The following is a 20,455-nucleotide window of genomic DNA, read 5'->3' on the forward strand; positions in this document are numbered from 1 at the left end:
AGTCTCCTAAGCAGATCCTAACCGAGCCAATCATTGCGCTGCTCTCATGCGGTTTAGTAACATAAACAGCAAGGGAGCAGAGCGAGAATTGGTCCAGGGGTGCCAAGCTGGTGGTCACAAGCTGGATGCATGCGTGCCTGGAAGTATAACGTAACAACGAGTGTTCTTCTCTGAGACGGACTGGGACCATACGGTAAGTCACTTATTGTAGAAGGTGAAGTGTGCTTCATTAAATAACATTGCCAAATTGCAAAAAAGATGTTTTGGCTTGCAGCGTCAGAAAGAGGAGTGGTATGTATGGGTTCGGTAAAAGACCCTGTACCTAGAAGGTTCTGAGCACAATACCTTGGCTTCAGCCCACTCTAGTACAGCACCCCTGTCCCTGGTACTGGTTGGACTCAGACTTGGCACTATGCCTGCCACCCCAGCCCTCGGTGTCGACTTGGAGACACACCAGGCTCCTAGCAGAATGTACAAATCACAGGGCACCCCCTTTGCCCGTGCCAGCCTCTGTGTTTAGTGGCATTGATCTCTTTCCCGGGACCTTAACAACTGGTTTTACAGCTACCCCATCAATGATGTAAACAGCATCTGCATAAGGGTGCAGAGCGCAGTCCATGAGCTGGACGAGTTGTTAATTGATCCAGATCTTTATTTTTGATTTGTAACTGGGGAAAGGGCAATTTTCACCAGACCATATAGCTACACTGATTTACAATTGATTTTAAACTACAGGAATCAGGGCATGACTAATGTGAAATGTACTAATGCCAAATACTGACCTAGACGAATAAATGAGGACGTCAGACCTATGGATCCAATGACCTACAGGTTTCTGAACCGGTGCATCGCCCGCTGAGCTGCCCCTGCACTCGGTATGCCACGACCAGAGACAGTGCATGCACATACCCAGGTTCGGCACTTTATAAGCTGCCTTTCGCCTCTGTGAGGCATACAGATCAATTTAAGCTGCAGCAGTAGGTGTGCGCTTGCGCATGCATAACTACACATGTTCCACATGTATATGTGCCTTTATGTAATTATATTCTATGTGTGTTTATTCATAAAGATCAGCATATATTGGTGAACAAATGATTCATACCTATGTGCGTATTTATATACAGCGCTATGAAGCAACACAGCGCTATAAAAATCTGGATATGCTTACTTGACATAATATAATATACTTAATTATGCAGAATGCACAAACATGCACATGCACAATGCTGAAGGGTATAATGAGAGCAAAGTGCCTTAAGTACTAATATTTTACAGGTATTAATTCCCAGAGCTCTCTCTCCCTATAGATCTGCGGACACCTCACCTTCCCACATAAGGAAAGCAAAACATATAATTGCACAAAAAGCAAAACAAACAGCTATCTTTCAAGCTGCAAATGTGTATCTGTCGCACAAAATACGTGCATGCGTTTTAAAACTGTTGCAAGACTTCGCAGCGCTAAATCGAGCATCCATGGCACTACATTTCATTGCAGGCACAGGGCTTTAGAAGCAGCCTGCTCCTTGCCCTGCCTGCAGGGCTCTTCATAAGGTGGATGGACTGCCAGGGGAATATTTCCTGTAAAAGAAGCGAGTGTGAGTTTTAAATCGTTTAATGATGGGTCAAGGAGAGAAAAGGCAGTAAAATCTGACCTGCCTCCCCAAGAGAAGAGAGGAGGGGGGCTTGCAGGTGAAGGATTTATGGCCGGTGTTAAGTAGGACACTGGGGTATTTATTCAACAGCTAAACTGGTGTCAGGAGCTCAAGGGGAAAGCGCTGGTACCAATGAAATGTATATTGATAGGACCATGATCAAAGCATTGGGCTTATGGGATCTAGAAACTTTTCGGCTGTACCTCTGTGTACCGACAGGTGACGCTGTGCGGCTCTACACTGATGCCGATCCGCTCTGGAAATTACATGAAGGGCGTACATAGGTGCCACTCCCGCTCAATGACTTCAGTAACTTTTGAGGCTGTCCACGCCCCTAGACGCAGAGCCCGTAAATCAAATCGCTTGTGACCAATGTGCAGATTCTTAGACTTGGGATCTTATTAATGGCTAAAGCCCAACCACAGAACGGGTAGGATGGTAAGGTTGGTGACATATCTGTGTCTAGATAGAGTCTCTAACATAAAGAAAATTACCAATATAAGAGAAATCTATCAGCAGATTCCTCACTTTTTGAATAAATACCAAAGCAGTACCTAGGAGGCAGGTCTGTGAATGGACTCAAACCAGCAAGTCCTGCAGGAATAAGGGGGCAAAATGCTCCTCTCAGTGAACTTGACTGTGAAGACAACAGTGCTTCCTGAATGTATGGAAGAATTACCATGAAGCAGCCTCACAAATGTCAGGGACAGGGAATGCATGTGCTAACAAATTGGTGGCAGCTTTGGTCCTGGGAAAATGAACACACAATCCTTCTGAAAGGCTGCTTTTTGGCCAGTGTGTAACATATCTTAATGCAAGATCCCGCAGTAGATGGTAGTCTTCTTGCCTTTTATTGCTCCAGAGAACCCCACAAAGAGCTGATCGTCCACCTGCTGTTCTTTCGTACAATCAACATAAAAGGTTAGAGCTCTGTTGGGGGTCCAAACAGTGGAGTCTCTCCTCCTCCTTAGAGGGGTGAGAGGGAGCACAGAACACCAGCAGGGTGATGTTTTGACCGATGTGAAGTGGCATCACAACTTTAGGCAAGAAAGATGCCTGTGTCTGCATAACCAGCTTGTCTGGGAAGGTGGTGTACAGTTGGTTGACACAGAGAGCCTGAACCTCACTCACGCCGCACCAATGTTATGGCATCGAGGAACATTGTCTTGAGGGTGAAAAGCCACAAGGGGCAGCTGTGAAGCGGCTCAAAGGGAGTTTACATCAGAAATATGAGGGCCAAGCTAGGGTCCGTCCCACTGTGGCATAACCAAGGGAAGGGAGGGAACAAAAGTATTAACTACTAATAAAGGAGATTGTCCTGGAATTACACAGAGGTTGTTTTATGTTTAGAATATCTGGACCCCTATATTGACCAGATCTTATTCTGAGCTCCCTTTTACCCTTTTGGGTTAAGGTGGAGACCACTGGGTTGGCACAGTCCTAACTCAATGGGGCGAACTCGCCGATGAAGACGTATGACACGATTAAATGGGTGAGGCCTTTCCGTCCAGAAACACGCATGTGTTTAGGAAGACTGGTATATCTGGCCCTCATACCCAGGAATAGGGGGATTCCCCTGGGAGTAAATGTGATTCTCTTCGAACTGCCCTACCTTTTTTGTGAAGTGAGTATACTGAGTGGGGGCTGTAGAGCAGGGATCTGGTCCTCTACCTCTCTTCTGTGTGGTTATTACATTTGTTTCCTCCCTTCCCTTTGTTATGCTTTTTGTGAAGTGAGGAAACAAATGCAAACCTTTCAAAAACCTCACAACAATTGGAGACTTAAACAATGAGGGCTGATCCAACTATTGTCGGGCTAGGGACAAAACAAACAACTAAACCTCAGATAAATTTGCTTGGCGAGGCTCCATCTGCTGAGTACAAGGCCAAGCCACAAATTTCCCCCAAAGACAAGCATATACAGTTTTTGTCGAAGGACGTCTGGCTGCCAAAATGACATCAATCATCTCTGGAGAAAGGCACAAGGTGTTTAGCTGTCGCCGCTCAATCTCCAAACATGAAGATGACGATTGTGAGGACCCGGGTGCAGAACTCTGCCTGCTGCTGCGACATCAGATACTCCTGGAGAGACAGTCTGCTCGGAGGAAAGATGCTCATTCCCAGACGTTCTGGATAGATATCCTCTATGCCCCTTTGGAGCCAATAGGATGACTTGATTCCAGTCAGTCCTGATCTCCTTGGGAACTCTGGACAGTGGTGGTATCGTCAGGAAAGGCATACAAGAGTCCTGAGCCCCACTCGAGACGAAAGATTCACCCAGTGAGAGCAGTGTTGAAAACTTCAGCACGCAGGAGTGCTGACATTGTGCATTCTCTGCGGTGGCGAACAGATCTAACCAGGGCTCTCCCCAATCTCGGAAGAGACCTTGCACCACCTCCGGAAGAAGATACGAACCGTGATCCGCTAGGCATTGATGGATGAGATTGTCTGCTCTGGTGTTCAGAGAGCCCGCCAGGTGTTGGAACCACCAGAGAAATGCTCTGACATTCCAGCCATGTCCAGAGGCGCAAGGCTCCCTCCAAAGGGTTCACGACCCAAACCTGCCCTGTTGTTGCAGTACCACATGATTTGTGGTGGTGTCTGTGAATGCTTGAACTAGCCTTCCCTTGATCAGAGGAAAAAAGGCTTTCAATGCAAGTCGGATCGCTCTCAGTTCCAACATGTGGAGCTAAGACTCTGCCAGAGACCAGAGTCCTCTGATCTCCACCTCTCCCAAGTGGCCGCACAGTCCAGGAGTGACGTATCTGTCACCACTATGAGCTCTAAGTGGAGAAGAGAAAGAGGCTCGTTGACCTAATTGCGGTTCAGAAGCCATCAGCAGCTTTTAAAGTTCACTTCGATATCTGCACCAGGTCGGAGAGATTTCCCAGATGCCGTGCCCACCTGGTTATCAAGTCCCAATGTAGATCCTGCTTATGCCAATGGGCATGTTTTACCAACAGGATGCAAGAGGCGATGAGACCTAGCAGCGTCAGAGTCAGTCTCACCGAAATCCAGGATAGAGGCAGAAACATCGGAATCATAGCCCAAATATCCCAGACTCGCTGTTCCGGAGTATAAGCCCAAAACTGCACTGTGTCCATGTAAGAAATTGGGTTACTGGTTGACTGGGGTGTGAGTCCTGGTCAAGCAGAAACTACTATCCTAATCAGGGGAATGCACAAGCAAACCCCAAATTATCCTGAGCTCAACTCCTGGTACCTTGGCACCGAGCAGTCAAGCTTAACTTAGAGGCAATGTGTAAAGCATTTGTGCGACACTACAAACAGTAAAACAGAGAAAACACCACACAAAAAGATCCCACACCAGGTTGGAAACACAGCTTAATTGTATAAATGAAACCAGACCAAAACAACAAAAATCTAAACAGTAGAACCAGAGTTATGAATTTTTAAAGAATAAACTGCAATATAGCTCCTAAAATCATAAGGCGCCAACCACGGCTATCTGGTCATGCTGGACCAGGTCAAAGTCAAAAGTTCATGCTGATCGAGATTAAGTGCGGGTCGGATACAGTCCCAGATTAGTCCAGCTGAAATTGTACCTTCTCAAGTTTTGTGCCAAGAGCCCCGTTTTTGATGGAGAGGGTCGCAGGGAAGAAGGAAAGCGTCACAGGCAGTGGTCAGTGTGGCGCAAAGAGCAGGCCTGGCATTGCGGACGGGCTGGAGCTTTGCAGTGAGGTTCCTCCATGGGCCATCAATGCTGGTGTGCGAAAAAATTTGCTGGATGCGGCTAGGGCTGATTTTCCGAGTGTGCGGTGTGAAGCTGGTGTGGATGGGACGGGTCGGGTCACAAAGAGCCCAAACGTTTGATTTCAAGAACTTGAGAGCAACAGGTCCAGGACCTGAGAGGCACCACTTGGGGGTGAAGGACTCACTGAAGACAGGCCCAGGAGCTGTTGCGAAGACCTTTATGTCCCTAAGGCTCAGATCAGGAGGCCAGCAGACTCTTCGAGTCACTCTGGGGTCCTGAGTTCAAGATGGACTTGCAGGTTCAGTTCTTCTTCCCTAGGCAAGATGGCAGCAGGGCAGCACAGCAGTTTCTTTAGAACAGCAGTCCAGCAGAGTGGAAGTCCTTGTAGCAGCACAGCAGTCCTTCTTCCTGGCAGAGTGTCCACAGTTCAGAAGTCTACTGAAGAGCTGGGGTCGGAGGTCCAGTATTTATGCCCACTTGTGCCTTTGAAGTGGGGGAGAAGCTTCCAAAGGTTTTCTTTTGAGGTCTCCAGGCATCCTGCCTTTCCTGTCCTGGCTCCAGGCTAGCTACAGGGGGTATGCAGCCCTTTGTGTGGAGGCAGGACACCGCCTATTCAGGTATAAGTAGGGCTGTGCCCAGCTCCTCCCTCCCATCCTGCCAGTGATGGTTTATCCAGGCACACCTAAGCTACCTATTGTGTGTGCCTGTCTAGGAGGAATACACAAAGCTCAACTGTTAGCTACATCCAGTCATGTGACCAGAGACAGGCTACAGGCACAAACCGACTAGGGCAACAAAATGCAAAAATTCTAAAAGTGGCATTTTCAGAATGGCAATTTAAAATCGAACTTCACCAGAAGTTAGGATTTTAAATTGTGATTCCAGAGACACCAAACATGGACTGGTCATCCCTGCCTATTTGGAAATTACACTTATAAGCTGTAATAATAATAAGGGAACTACAATGATATTCTATGGGAGAGACAGGCCTTACAGTAGTGAAAAACACATTTAAGAGTTTTTCACTACCAGGATATGTAAAACTTAAAAGTATACGACCTACTTTTTAAATACATTGCACCCTGCCCTTTGGGCTATCCAGGGCGTACCCTAGAGGTGACTTATATGTATTTAAGAAGGAAGGTTTGGGCCTGGCAAAGGTTTATTTTGCTAGGGCGAATGGGAGTTTAAAAACTGCACACACAATCTTCAAAGGCAAGCCTGAGACATTGCCCACCTACATAAGTGGGTGGCCAATGTGACCAAGGATATGTAACTTTAAATGAATAGATAAGTACAAGGTAAACCCAATGGTGATGTAATTCCTATAACCACCGAAAAGATCTCGTGCAAGATAGACAAGAAAACACCCAATGTGTAAAAAAAAAAACAAGCATGCGGTTGCCAAAAAGAAGCCTGCAGTCATTAAAATACAGGATAGATGCATTCATATTTTAAGTCATGCCCTGTGCATGCATTAGAGTTCAACTCATTTGACATATCAAAAGTAGCGTATCTTTGGGAGTAGAAAATGCCGGAATTGCTACATAGAATATAGCTCTAAAGATCATGCAGGAAATTGTCTAGCGGAAGAAAATAAAATCCACTTTCTGAATTTACCCAGCCTCTGGTATTTCCTATCCTGTGGTGTGGTAGAGAGAGATTGAGTTGGGCATTTAGGCCTGGACCACCAGGCACTCAGGGGTGGGATGCTGGGTGACAAAGGCCAGGTGCCTGGGCACAGGGCAATGGCGGCAGGAGATAGTTCTGTGCACAGGAGTGCCTGTGCAGGGCTTGGCCCAGGCTCTGAGCAGGACATCAGGGAGGGCTTCTTTGAAGGATAATAAGTGCTCTGATGGGTACACCGCCCGGTTGAAGCACATGCGTTAAAATATTTGTTTGGACTTGAACCATGGGCAGCTGTAGGTTCAGGACGCCAGCCACCCTCCGAACAACCATCGCAAAGGAAGCCACTTCTCTGTAGCCACTGTGGGAAGAGAGAGGAAGGAGACCAGTGTCGTGTGAAGTATGCAGAGCATCACCCAGGTCCTCATAACAGTTGTCATTGCCCATGGACTCTGCTAGGGGGACAGTGCAGGAATAGAGATAATCCTATCCCCTTTATTCGTGTCCTCAGTGAAACCTTCCGTTAAATAGGGCTCTGTCTCCAGCTCAGGCAGTGTGGGCCTGATTCGACGCCAGTCGGGCTCTATATTGGAGTCCTGAATCACAATGGGTTTGGCGCCGACGGGAAACGCGACACTGGAACGGTCATCCCGGAGGCGGCCAGGAAGTTGCAGCCGGGGCCAATCCTGATCCACCAACGGATCCTAAGGAGTCGACTGGCGCCCGAGGGTGAACAAGCGGCTGTGCTCCAGTCCAAGACCCTCCCAAACCTGTGGGACCCGAAGGTGCTCCAGATGTGTTTGACTGTCCAAAAACGAGGATCCTGGCCTCAAAAAACTCTCAAACCTCAGTGAGGGTTGCTTTGGCTCCAGGAAATTCAGTGAAGTGCATACCGTGCCCAGTTTCCGATGCCAGCTGCACAGGGACCATCTGTGAGTGAGGTCGGGATTTGTGGTGTCGTTCCCTCGCGTCATCCAAAGAATGGAAGTGACGCAGAGAAGTTGAAGTGCACTTTGGCTTCTTTGCCTCCTTCTTGTGGGACTCTTCAGAAGAAGTCCTGGAGTGACAGGAGACAAATGCGAGCGATTCTGGGAGCAGTCCTGAGACCTCCCATTTTAACAGGACCTGGAGTGGCGTGGAGTCGCGTGACAAGTGCTCATAAGCTTAATAGCCTGCTTTTGGATGGCATTCGTGTTCGTCGTCCTGCACTCAGCACACAACTCTGAGTTGAGGTCCTTCTGAAGGCACCACAGACAAACCAAGTGTGGGTCTGTGACCGACATCTGTCGATGATAGGCTCCACAAGGTTTGAACCCAGCAGGTTTCTTCAGCGACATAGTCAAAAAAGTAGAAAAAGGCATACAAGTAGTTGACTGAGGGGAGCTCAATCCAGATTTGCGGTAATGGCAAGGAAAAGAAGGAACTGACGTCAGCGGGCTAAGGGTGGCACCAATAGAGGCACCGCACACGTCATTTCTGGGGTGGACAATGCCACGCAGAGTCGAATTATGGCACCTACCTGTGCGCAAAGGGAACTGCTCAAAACATTTCCGTATCGGGTGACGCCTGAGAATATTCTGTGGTGAGGAATCTCTATCAGAAATATATATACAATCAATACATATATTCATATTAAAAATGTTCAGTGAAAAATCATACATCACAAGAGAAATTCCTCTTTCTTTCTTACACCATTTATGAACTATTACAAACCATCTCTTTATCTATTCAATGCCCATAAACCTATTAGATAATGTGTCTGTAGTGGCGGTATGTTCTGCCTGTAGGGGTGTCACTATTGGGTACCTCTTATTTCCATTATTATTCGCTTTCAGGTGCTCAGGTGACAAAGGATATGAAGCACTGGCACTTTTCAAATTAATTGTTGTTGAAATATAGATAGGCATAGACTACCACATTTCAATGGATTAGTGGTGGATTAAAGATCGACTTACATTTGTATTAAGATATAGAAATGTAAATGAAGGGATTGAAAGAAAAGTGAGCAAGTAGCGATAATGAACGGAATAGGATGTATGCACAAGAATACAATAATCTTTGAATAACAACACAAGATATAAATTGATTATTGATGGATTATAGATAGACTCTATATAAAAGGATCAAAGAGATTACGAGACCGAGTAATATCGTTAAACGGAATAGGATGCACGTGAAAGAACATAATAATCTTTAAGCATGGACAAAACATCAATAAATAGAATAGCAGGTGGTGTGATTCATAAAGTGGCTGATGTAGCAGACAAGGGTTTGAAACTCTTACAAAATCCTTCCAACTATTTATTTTTAAAATTAATTTTTTCGCCCCCCGCCATTAGAATCCTCACTCTTAACGTGAGGGGCCTTAACAACCCGATTAAATGGAGGGCACTCCTTTCTTATCTTGAGGGTACAGGGGCGGACATCTGTCTTCTTCAGGAGACTCATCTTCTTCCCAAAGATTGTCATAGGCTCCGGTCCCGCTTCTTTCCAACCCAATTTCACTCTTCCGGGCCCGCTAAGAGGGCCAGGGTAGCCATTTTGGTTTTGACACACTTCCAGGGACGGGTGGTGCAAAAAATGGCTGAAATACGGGGCAGGCTCCTCACATACCTCCTGGGGGGACATTTGTTCGTGGTGGGCTCCATTTACGCTCCTAATGAGGGCCAAGAACGTTTCCTAGGTGAGGCACTGACAGAGGCGTTGGCCGTCCAGGACCGTCAGATTCTGATCGGGGGAGACCTTAATTTAGTGTTCGAAAACGTCAAGGACCGCTCTGCACAATGCACTGGCCAGGTGGGTTCCCTTTCCCCGACTGGACAGGCCAATCTACACGACTTGGGCCTTACGGATCTCTGGCGACACCTCCACCCTGACACAAGAGACTTTTCCTTTTACTCCCACGCACATAAAACATTCGCCAGGCTAGACTACTTCCTGGGCACCAAACCCATCCGGGTCATTACACTCTCAGCTGACATACTAGTGGCTACGCTTTTCGATCCCTCCCCTGTGGTACTCACCTTGGCCTTCCCACAGGCCCTCCCCCGGCCAGACACTGGCACTTCAGAGACACGCTTCTCCATCACCAAGACACGGTCACACGCATACAGCAGACGATCACCGACTATCTGTTACATAACGACAACTCAGACGCTGTCCTTTCTACCAGATGGGCGGCACGCAAAGCGGTCATAAGAGGTGAGGTAATTGCCATATCCACTGCAGACAACAAGGAGCGCCAGAAAAAACGTGAGGAACTGACTCTCAGGGTTCGGGAGTTGGAACTGATGCATCAGCGTACCAGAGCCCCGCGGGCTTGGAAACAGCTGAAGGTAGCTAGAGAGCAGCTCACAGCCCGGGATAGGGCAGAATACGCAGCACTGCGCCTGTGACACTCTTTTTATGCGGGGGGGATAAGTGCGGGCGGTTACTCGCACATAAGCTACGTGAGGCCCGGCACCGAGACGGAGTACGGGAGGTCAGGGGTCCCTCGGGAATGCTATAAATGGATGACTCGGTCATTGCCGAGACGTTCCGGGAATTTTATGTACAATTATATGCTGAGCAGCCCTTGGAGGCAACGGACATAGACTCTTACCTGGCACAGGCCCACCTCCCCTGTTTGACGCCTGACCAGGCAGCCCACATAGAGATAGAGATCAGGGTTGAGGAGGTCATAGCCGCCATAGCCCGTTTGAAATTGGGTAAATCGCCCGGACCCGATGGCTACACGGCAGCTTTTTACAAGCAATTTTGCACCACGCTGGCCCCTCTCCTCACTCGGCTCTTTAACTCCGCTGAACCGGGAGCGATCCCAGCTTCCATGCTGGAAGCAGCCGTAGTTGTTATCCCGAAGCCGGGGAAAGACAAAACACTATGTGGGTCCTATCAACCCATTTCACTATTAAATATTGACCTGAAACTATACACTGGTATTTTGGCTGCCCGCCGAAGCCCTTATATGCAGGAACTAGTAGACCCTGACTAGGCTTGGTTTATACCGCAGCGTCAGACGAGCGACAACACTAAAAGGGTCTCACACCTGATTGAGAAGGCTTCCTGTATCCTCGGAGCATACAAGCTGTTGGAAGTGGATGCAGAAAAAGCATTCGACCGCGTCCACTGGCCGTACCTAGAGCGGACGCTGATCCATGCTGGCATTCAAGAGAAGATGCAAACTCATATTTTGAACTGCTACCGCTTTCCCAATGCTACAGTCTGTGTGAATGGCTAATCCTCCACACCGTTCCCCATCAGCAGAGGCACTAGACAGGGGTGCCCGTTGTCACCCTGCTCTTTGCACTCTACATGGAGCCTTTCGCCCGGAGGGTCCGGGATCACCCTCAGATCACTGGCATCCGCTTTGGCGGCGATACCCATACGGTGAGCCTTTACGCGGACGATGTGCTGGCCACCTTCTCACAGCCTGAGACCACCTTGTGCAGTTTCTTGGAGGAACTAGAGCACTTTGAGAGAGCCTCTGGTTTTAAAATCAATCTTACGAAATCAATGACGCTCGGTTTATCCCTACCACAGGCTGTATTGATGGACCTCCAGGCCTGTTACCCTCTGCAATGGTCCGATGATTCGATTCCTTACCTCGGCATACAGTTGGCTCCGAATTTACAAACCATGCGACAAATCAATTACGCCGTCTTGCAAACGCATATACGGGCTGCGTTACTAAAATGGAAACGATACCCGATATCGTGGTTGGGACGCATCGTGGCCATCAAAATGACCACTCTCCCCAAGATCCTGTACCTTTTTCAGACCCTACCCCTCCCACCACCTGCCGGTTGGTTGCAAAGGATCCAGTCTCATCTTTCCTCCTTCATCTGGCAGGGGCGCAAGCCGAGAATGAGGAGGCTGGTGAGCTTTCTTCCCCCGCACGAGGGAGGTCTCGGAGTTCCGGATCTAACCCTTTACTACTATGCCACTCAACTGCAGTAGCTGGTTGATTGGAGTAGAGCGGAATCTGAAAAGCATGGGCTCTTCCAGGGTCGAGACGTCGCGGGTACGTCACTAATGAAGATCCCTTTTATGCCCAAGTGCCATCGACCGCCCAATCTATATGCCCCTCATGTCACAGGCTCCACTCCTAAGGTGTGGGACCAAGTCAATATTCGACACACCCATACCACTTTACAGTCCCCACTCACCTCCTATTTGGATCACCCAGATCTTGGACCCGGCGTCGGTCCACTGGCCTTTGCTCGATGGAGAGAGGCGGGCTGTCGCGCCCTCGGCCAATTTTCCCATAGAGGGGAGGTGATCCCTTTCCCGCAAATTCGGGCTGACCATGGTCTCCCGGAAACGGAGCACATGCACTATTTACAGGTCCGACACTGGGCCCTTCACCCCGACAACCGGGTGTAAGCCTCGCGGCTTCTCACTCACTAAGAGCGTTGGCTTATCACAAGACCCTCTGATAAGAAGCTTATCTCCGATCTCTACAAAATGCTCTTATCCAGATACACCCATACTTACCACGCTGGTCGGGAAAGATGGGAGAGAGATTTGGGATGAGATCTTAGCCCCCGGGAGTGGGACGGAGCGTGTTATAGGGCCCGCCACACAGCTACACACGTAGGCCTGACTGAAACTTTCACTAAACTAGTTTATTATTGGTACTATACCCCAGAGAGATTACACCAGGTTGACCCCGCCCATAGCTCAGACTGTTGGAGGGGATGCGGACAGACAGGCTCCCTGGTTCATCTCCTATGGTTCTGCGAAAAAAAGGGGTAAAGAGGCCCCAATCCCTTAATAGCCGTAGGTTGAGCAAAAAAATGTTGTGGTTGCGCTTGCTCTCCGCAGGGGGATAACCCCTAACCCCGTAATATATAAACAGGTTCTGGGTGGTTGCAAGAGCAAGATAGCTTCTTAGAATTATTGATTAGGAAATAATTTCAATCAAGACAGATTCATTTTGTTGGTAAATTTAAGTTTAAGAGTGATTGCGAAAGACAGCCAACACGTGTTTCACCCCTTTACATGGCCATCCAGTGATAACACTGAACCAGACAGAACCGCATGGCCTGGCATTACGCCTGTTACTTTGATAAGATTTCAACAGGACCTTGTTATACAGACGAATTTCTACCTTTGTATTTCACGCCCTGAGGAAGCCCCAGGCCGGATGGCCATTTAAAGGGGTGAAAAACGTGTTGGCTATCTTTCGCAATCACTCTCACGGATAGAGTGACTACACCTTTAAATTTACCAACAAAATGAATCTGTCTTGATTGAAATTATTTCCTAATCAATAATTCTAAGAAGCTATCTTGCTCTTGCAACCACCCAGATCCTGTTCATCTCCTATGGGACTGCCCTCACATTCAACCCTACAGGACACATGTCCTGGACGAGATCGACAAACATTTGGACACGGAACTCCCCCGGTTCCCTGCATACGTTTTGCTGGGAGTCCCCAATCCTATCACTTATCCCTTGAGATCCCGTAGGGGGAAGCAAATAGCTATTGCTCTTGGTCAGGCCACACAGAATATACTTGTACACTGGAAAACGGCCCAGGTTCCCACTCACACCGGGTGGTATCACCGTCTCTGGCATGTGTTGGGCATGGAAAAGATCTCCCTTACCCTGGCCGGCAAGGGCTCTTCTTTCGGCGAGCTCTGGCAACCATTTTTAGCCCTGTTAGCACCAGAATTTAGAGAACTGTACTGCCCTAAATACCTACGCCTCCTGCACCTCACTACCCCTGACACCCATGCATGATCCACTTCAGCTCCCCCAATAACATATAGGCCCACACCGCATTGAGTGGAAATAGAGAACCCTGAGTGGGCAAGAGTGGTTCCCTTTCCTTTTTATGTTTCTTTTCCTCTTTCTTCCCCCTTTTGTCCCTTTGTTGGGGGGTGGAGGGTATAACGTTTTTCCGTTTATATTGTAAGCTGCATGTCTTCTCACATCTCAATTTGAACCTGCTGAGCCCTGTGTGGCTCGTTCATTTTGCACCTTTCATTGTGTGGCTTTGTATTAATAAAAAGATTTAAACCTAAATTAATTTTTTCACATTGTTTCTTTTGTCTGAAATGAAAATCAATTGAATTTGAGTTGACACATGACATCATGAAATTGAAAGATTCTAAATGTGAATTACATAGCCTATAATGTAGAAGGCCATGGTTCGAGTCTTTGATGGAATTTTAGTCATAGGTTAGAGTTTATTTTTATACATCTAAATTGTGTTCTTACTTTTTTGAGAAAGTAGTAGGATTATATATTTTTGCTAAATTAAGATAGTAAGCTCAGGTATACTTGATGTGAGCAGTGGTCACACAGTATTTTCAACTAGCTTCTGATTACAGGTAGCACCGCGAGGGCTTCAGCTTGGTAGGAGATTTAGGATAGGTATAAATAGTGTCTGATAAATAGAAGCTGGAGTTTACAAAGCAATTATTGGGAGCCGTAACATGACGTGAACTCCTGGTGTGTAGATATTTGGAGACTGATACTTGGGTGTAATCAACATTATTTTTGATGCAAAATCGGGCATGTATAATCAAATGCCTTGTGTTTTACATATCTTTGTGCTACTGAACATGAGACTATGGGAGAGTATTTATTTTTTCTACCGAGCACAAAACCAACAAGCTAAATCTTACTCATATAATGACTACATATTAGGACGGTGAATGTGAGACATATAAATAATTCTGAATTTTGAAAATGATAAAGGATATAAACAGTGTAGAATTGGGTTTGGATTCTGAACATAGTGCTGGGATCAGGACACAGACAGAGTGTAATGTACATTTCTGAATCATAACAGCATAGAATTACGAAGAGTGTGAATACAAGTTGCACAAAATAGAAGAATTATATTGTTATTTAGAAATTGTAATTGTCTAAGAAAGAGTTACACTCACAAGGAACTTAGTAACAGAAGCTTTTGTATAGTATTTAGATAAAATCTTAAAATGTATGCAAGACGTCATACCAGATGTAAGTTGCTACGAACTAGGGTGTTTGGGAGATGCAAAACAAGCAATAGAAGAGAGACTACATAAAAACGGTGATGCATGAACATCTGCATATATCTTAAGGACACTGTTGGAGTGGAATTGATTGGACCAGTATAGGGACCCTCTAGCTCAATCATTACAATACCTGTACGTATTCAAACAATTCCTTACGTAAGTATGGATTCTAAAAGACAGAGCCATTTAGCTTGGGAAGGTACAATTGGGATGATGAGTCCATAATAGAGGCTGGATTTCATTAAGTGTTTGCAATGTATATATAGGAAATTAATTTATGCATAGAGGGATACTGTTTATAAATAGGAAAGTAACACATTGAGATGGCGATAGGAGGGACTAGGAGCTGAATTCCATTAAGTGTTAGGAGTTGATTGTCTAAGGAACAGATTACTGTACAAAGGAGTACTTCACATAATGTGGTGGTTTGATATTTTCCATAAAAAGCTTTAAAAAAGAATGCAAATATGAGTTTATAAATTGATAGACACTCATATCATGTATAACATGTTAAACAGCTACTTGGGATGTATAAAGATGTATTGATGGAGAGGTTGAGTAATCTTTCTGCTATTCTTTTTCCATTTCAGTAAGAGATGGTTGGAAGTAGTTCATAAGTAGTGTACGAAAGAAAGGAGAATTTCTATTGCGATGTATTTTTTTTTTTACTGGATGTTCCCTTTGAGTAAATCTTGTCCTCTCGACTTATATTTCTCCTACTGTGTCCTCATGGCACATTTCAAACTCTCTCCTTGACATTTATCTGCCCTACATGCGCATTGTTTTTAGTTCACATGCCTTGCTATGGTCAAGAACCAAACTAATCAGACTGCTGTGGAAATACTTACATCATCTTCCTTTGTTCCACCCCAAAAGTTGGTGCCCCCGGCATAACTGGGGATATTGAGTACTGCAATGCCTTGTAGACTTGGCAGGGGGATAGCACGGCCATCACACTGGAAGAAAGAGAAGGAGAGATGTTAAGTGTTCAGAGAATGGCCTTGAGATGGAAACTGAAAAAAAGGCAAGGGACATCACAAAATGAAAAGGACAGCAGCTGGGGCAGGCTGTCTATTGTGCCTGCTGATTGGCGCAGGAGCAAGTCATTTACGGAATGAACAAGGTTGTAGTGACACAAGTGCCATTAAGTAGGAGTGCAATAAAAAAAGTTACTTACTTTAACTTTGTTAGCTAGCTTTCTAGTGGATACTCTACCTGCAGACTCCTCATCTCTTGAACATACCAGGTACGAGAAGGGATCTGGAACCTTTCAATAGCTCTTACGCGCTGGTAGTGGGTGCTGGCTCCATGCCAGCCCTGGAAAAGATGCCACACTGACTTCACTGAAGCCATAAAGCACCCACCATGGCGTTCGACATCCCTAGCACTGCACCATTTTCTTTTTTGTGAAGAAACTCCCTCAAACAAGAGAGGCATCTCGGATCCTAGTTGAAGGGCATGGAAAATAAGGAACTGACGTCAGGGAGTTGGGGTGGGCATTTTAAGGCTCCAGTGATGTCACAGCCAGGGCCTCCACCGGCATGGAAGACCTATCAAAAGTTTCCAGAAGCAGTCTGGCTTCTGGAGTAATCTACAAGTGAGTGTAGGAAAGTAGGATCTGCTTTCATGGTTACCCCCACTTTTTGCTGGTGTCAGTATGTTTTTTTGACTAGTCTGACTGGGATCCTGCTAATCAGGACCCCAGTCACTGTGCTTCCTCCCTAAATTTAACATGGTACTTTTTGTACCTCCCCAATTGGCTACTGGTGTACCCCTAGAAGTCCCTAGTAAATGGTACTAAGATACCCAGGGCATAGGTACACTAGGGGGGCTCCCATGGGCTGCAGCATGCATTATACTACCCATGAGGGACCACTCAAACTGTGACTCCGGACCTGCCATTGCAGACTGTGTAAGATGGTGCTAGCACCACTTACGACAGATGTAAGTTTCATTATATCTGAGGTCACTACATTTAAAACCTATAAGTCACCGCTAAGGCAGGACTTTCAATCCTGAAGGCAGGGCGCTGGGTTATAAGTGTGAGGGTGCCCCTGCATGCGCAAGACATCCCTACAAACCCCAGAGTCAATTCTCCAGGCTTTGTAAGTGCATGTCAGCCATTTTGATACAAATAGTGGCCATCCATAATCACGCGATGGCTAACATATAAAGGAAAACGGGATACATTTAAAAAGAAAAATTAAACGTTTCGGTTTCATTTTTTAAGAGCAGGCAGTGGTTCGTGAGACCACAGCCTGCTCTTAAAAAATATTTTTGTATCCATTCACGAAGGGGTTCCCTGGGAACCCCTTCCTGTTTACGAGTGGCTTACCACCTACTTGAAGTAGGTAGTAAACTACGAGTGTTTTGCGACCGCAATTGTGGTTGCAAAACAAAAGGTACATACAAGTGGAACTCGCTATTAGGAAGGGATGTCCATGGCACCCCCTTCCTAATAGCGATCGCAAACACTATTTTGCGAGTCACTGACTCGCAAAATAGCATTTGTACACCCCACCACCCATTTTTGCGGTCGCAAACAGGCCGATTTACCGTTTGTGACTAGAAAAAACAGTCCTACATCTGGCCCCTGGTGTATTGGGCTGGGGGTGCTTGCCAACGCCACCAGACTGCTTTGAAGGGCACATTTGGTGCCCTCCTTGCATATTCTAGTTGGAACCAGTTCTAGGAGCCCTAGGCTCCCGCTCTGGCGTGAAACTGGACAAAGGACATGGGAGTATCCTAGGGAGGGACCCCTGAGTCGTCCTAACCCCTTGATTAGGGTATAAAAGGGCTTACCTCTGGGTGGGTCCTCAGATTCATTGTTGGACAAGACTCAAGCCTGAAACCACATCACTTTTCGACCGTCTGGACACTTAGACTTCGCCTGGAACCGAGATTGCCCTAAGGAAGACTCTTGCTGCTCCAGGTCTCGCTGTTCTGCAGTCTCTCTGCTTCTTCCAGGATCTTTAACAGATGTGTGGGCATCAAGGACACCCAAAGTAATATCCCTTGGAGTGAAGGAGTCACTCCCCTGCATCTGCAGGCATCACAACAAAGCTGACTGGTCCGCCACCCCTGACGTTACACAGACTTCGAAAGGCTCAGCAACATAGTTGGTGGTTCTGCTGCTCCCTCGAGGCCTGACCAGTCCTCTCTGCATTTATGAGGCCAGTATCCCTCATTGGAACCGCTGGGACTGAACCACTGTGCACCGTATCAACTTGCCGTTGCCAAGGCTTGTTGGCTCTGGACTCCAGAGATCTTCAGGCTACAAGAAGTTTAAGCCTCCAGCATCTCTACCCGTCAAGATCAACATTCTAACCGCATACCCTGCACCGTGGGCCTTCATCTTTGGTGAGCTGCTCGAGGTCCTCTTGTGACTCCTGTGCCTTCAGCCTGTAGGCCCTCCAGGGTCTTCTCCTGCTTCAGTGAGCTCCCCTGCTTGCTCGGAAACTGCTCTGACTCTCCTGCACTTGGCGAACCCCTTGGACCTTGCTGGTTCCAAAATTGCTCCTTCATCATTTTCCACGTCTGTTACTGCTGCCAAGGCTGGTTGGTGCTTCCGCAGGACACCGACCCCCTGGTTCTTGACTTCCGACGTGGGACAGCTCGTGAATGGCTCAAGGTCTTCCTCAACGTCGCCTGATCCTCACAGCTGCAGCGACAAGGTCACCGTCATCACTTCTGAATTTTCCATCATTGGTGGGCATTGCTCTTTCGTACCTCCTGGTCACCTCCGAGTGGCATAGACTCTGTCCCCTCTGCTTGCAGGCTGTTCTCTTCAAGAATTCACCCTTGGATTCCACCAGACCTTTGCACAGTCTTCGCCAGCGGCATCTTTACTGAAGTCCCCCATTGTGGTCTACAGCGGTTTCCGACGTCAATTCGCCCCTATGCACCTGGCCTCCCTGGTGTAGGCTTCCTAGTTCCTGGGGTATCCACGGGTGGGGTGACTAACCTTCTCCCTTTCACTGGGTTTCTTCAGGGTCCACTGGGATGGGTCTTTCTTCAAAACTGCAACCATTACTTTCCCGTTGACTTCTATTGAGTACAAGGTGGTGTTTCCACTCGGCACACATCCTCCTTGGGGTTCCTGGTGTCCCCAGCTCTTCCGAGTTTCCTGGTCCAAGTCTTGACTTCGGTCACAGTTCGCATTCCACTTTCTTAGTTATAGTTTTGGCTCCCCCTGAAGGCCACTGTATATTGTGCTTACTTACCTCTTGCAATTGAAGTATTCTTGTGTATTTGTGTTGATATATCCGGGTAAGAGATATACCAATGTGTTAGTGAGTGTTGTGTAATAAATAGGCATATTTTTATAAGTACACTGTGTGGTTCTTTTTCGATTAACCTACACTACATGATTAGATCTAGTAAAACAGGCTGCTTAACACTCCTCCTGGACTAAGCCTGCTCACCACTGCTACCACTTAGAGAGCTTTCTAAGGTTGTCTAAGACCACTAAAACCACCATAAGGGTTGTCTGGATTAGTCCAAGGTGCTTCACTTAAATACCTTAAGAGTGTACTGGAGAAAATAAAGCATAGGAGAGAAAATAAGGAGGGGAAAAGATGACAAACAATGAGTAAAAATAAAAGTAGTCGAGAGAAAGACAAAAGAAAGGCAAGGAATGCAGCGGAAAGAATTTAATACAAAAGCCAAATGAGACAAATGGGAAGAGAGCTATTGAAGAAAATAAAGATAGATAGATGCAGTAAGAAGGAATACAGATGCGGAACTGGGCACTGAAGCGAGCATAAGACGAAAACCAGAATTGTAAGTAAGATAAACAGGTGATGCGGATGGTGAACAACAGTACAATAGAGCATCCACCTGAAAGAGTTTATCAAAAGTAAGTAACTTGGGGACAATAAAATAGCGGGAATAGCAACCACAGCACACTTCTGGCACCGGCACCCTCTTTATGACTCCCCTGGCCAAGACAGCTGTGACTTCCTTGCGGAAAAGGGACAGATGATCCTCTGCCAGCCGGTCATGAGATGGAGGCATGGAGGGAGCATGCACGACTCTGTTTATGGGAGGGAATTGACACGGCTGGAAGCCCCTTCCGTAGCTATGATAGGTGCGAAAGGCATATTGAGGATGACGTGGGGCCACAGAAAGGCCAAAGGACCTGGCCATAGCCCAACTGTCCTTGAAGCACTCCAGTACCGAATCGTCTTGTCTCTGAAGGGAAAGGTGCCATCAAAGAACATGTCTATAAAAGAGGATTGGACATCCCCCAAAAAGCCATCCGACCTCAACCAAACATGGCATCGCAAGGCCACCGTCGACAAAACCACTCTACACAGAGAGTCGGTAGTGTCAGGTCTACACCAGATAGTGAACTTCGCTGCATCTCTCCCATCGGCAACAGCCTGAGAGAGAGCACGACCAGGGTCTCCTCCAGGACCTTTGGCTGCACAAGCGCAGCCATATTCCACAGAGC

At 47.0% G+C, this 20,455-nt stretch overlaps 1 protein-coding gene across 4 annotated transcripts in view; it reads right to left on the minus strand.

Moving 5' to 3' along the window:
* The window catches only part of DGKD (diacylglycerol kinase delta), a 755,036-nt gene that overhangs the window by 194,286 nt on the left and 540,295 nt on the right, over nucleotides 1-20,455 (minus strand). For all 4 annotated transcript variants that reach the window (XM_085634674.1, XM_085634677.1, XM_085634676.1 and 1 more), the window contains one exon: nucleotides 15,849-15,956. In XM_085634674.1, coding sequence (XP_085490800.1) covers nucleotides 15,849-15,956 — 108 coding nt within the window. The remainder of the gene's footprint in view (nucleotides 1-15,848; nucleotides 15,957-20,455) is intronic.

The sequence above is a fragment of the Triturus cristatus genome, chromosome 11 (assembly GCF_964204655.1).
Source record: "Triturus cristatus chromosome 11, aTriCri1.1, whole genome shotgun sequence".
In the NCBI taxonomy this organism is placed as follows: Eukaryota; Metazoa; Chordata; class Amphibia; order Caudata; family Salamandridae; genus Triturus; species Triturus cristatus.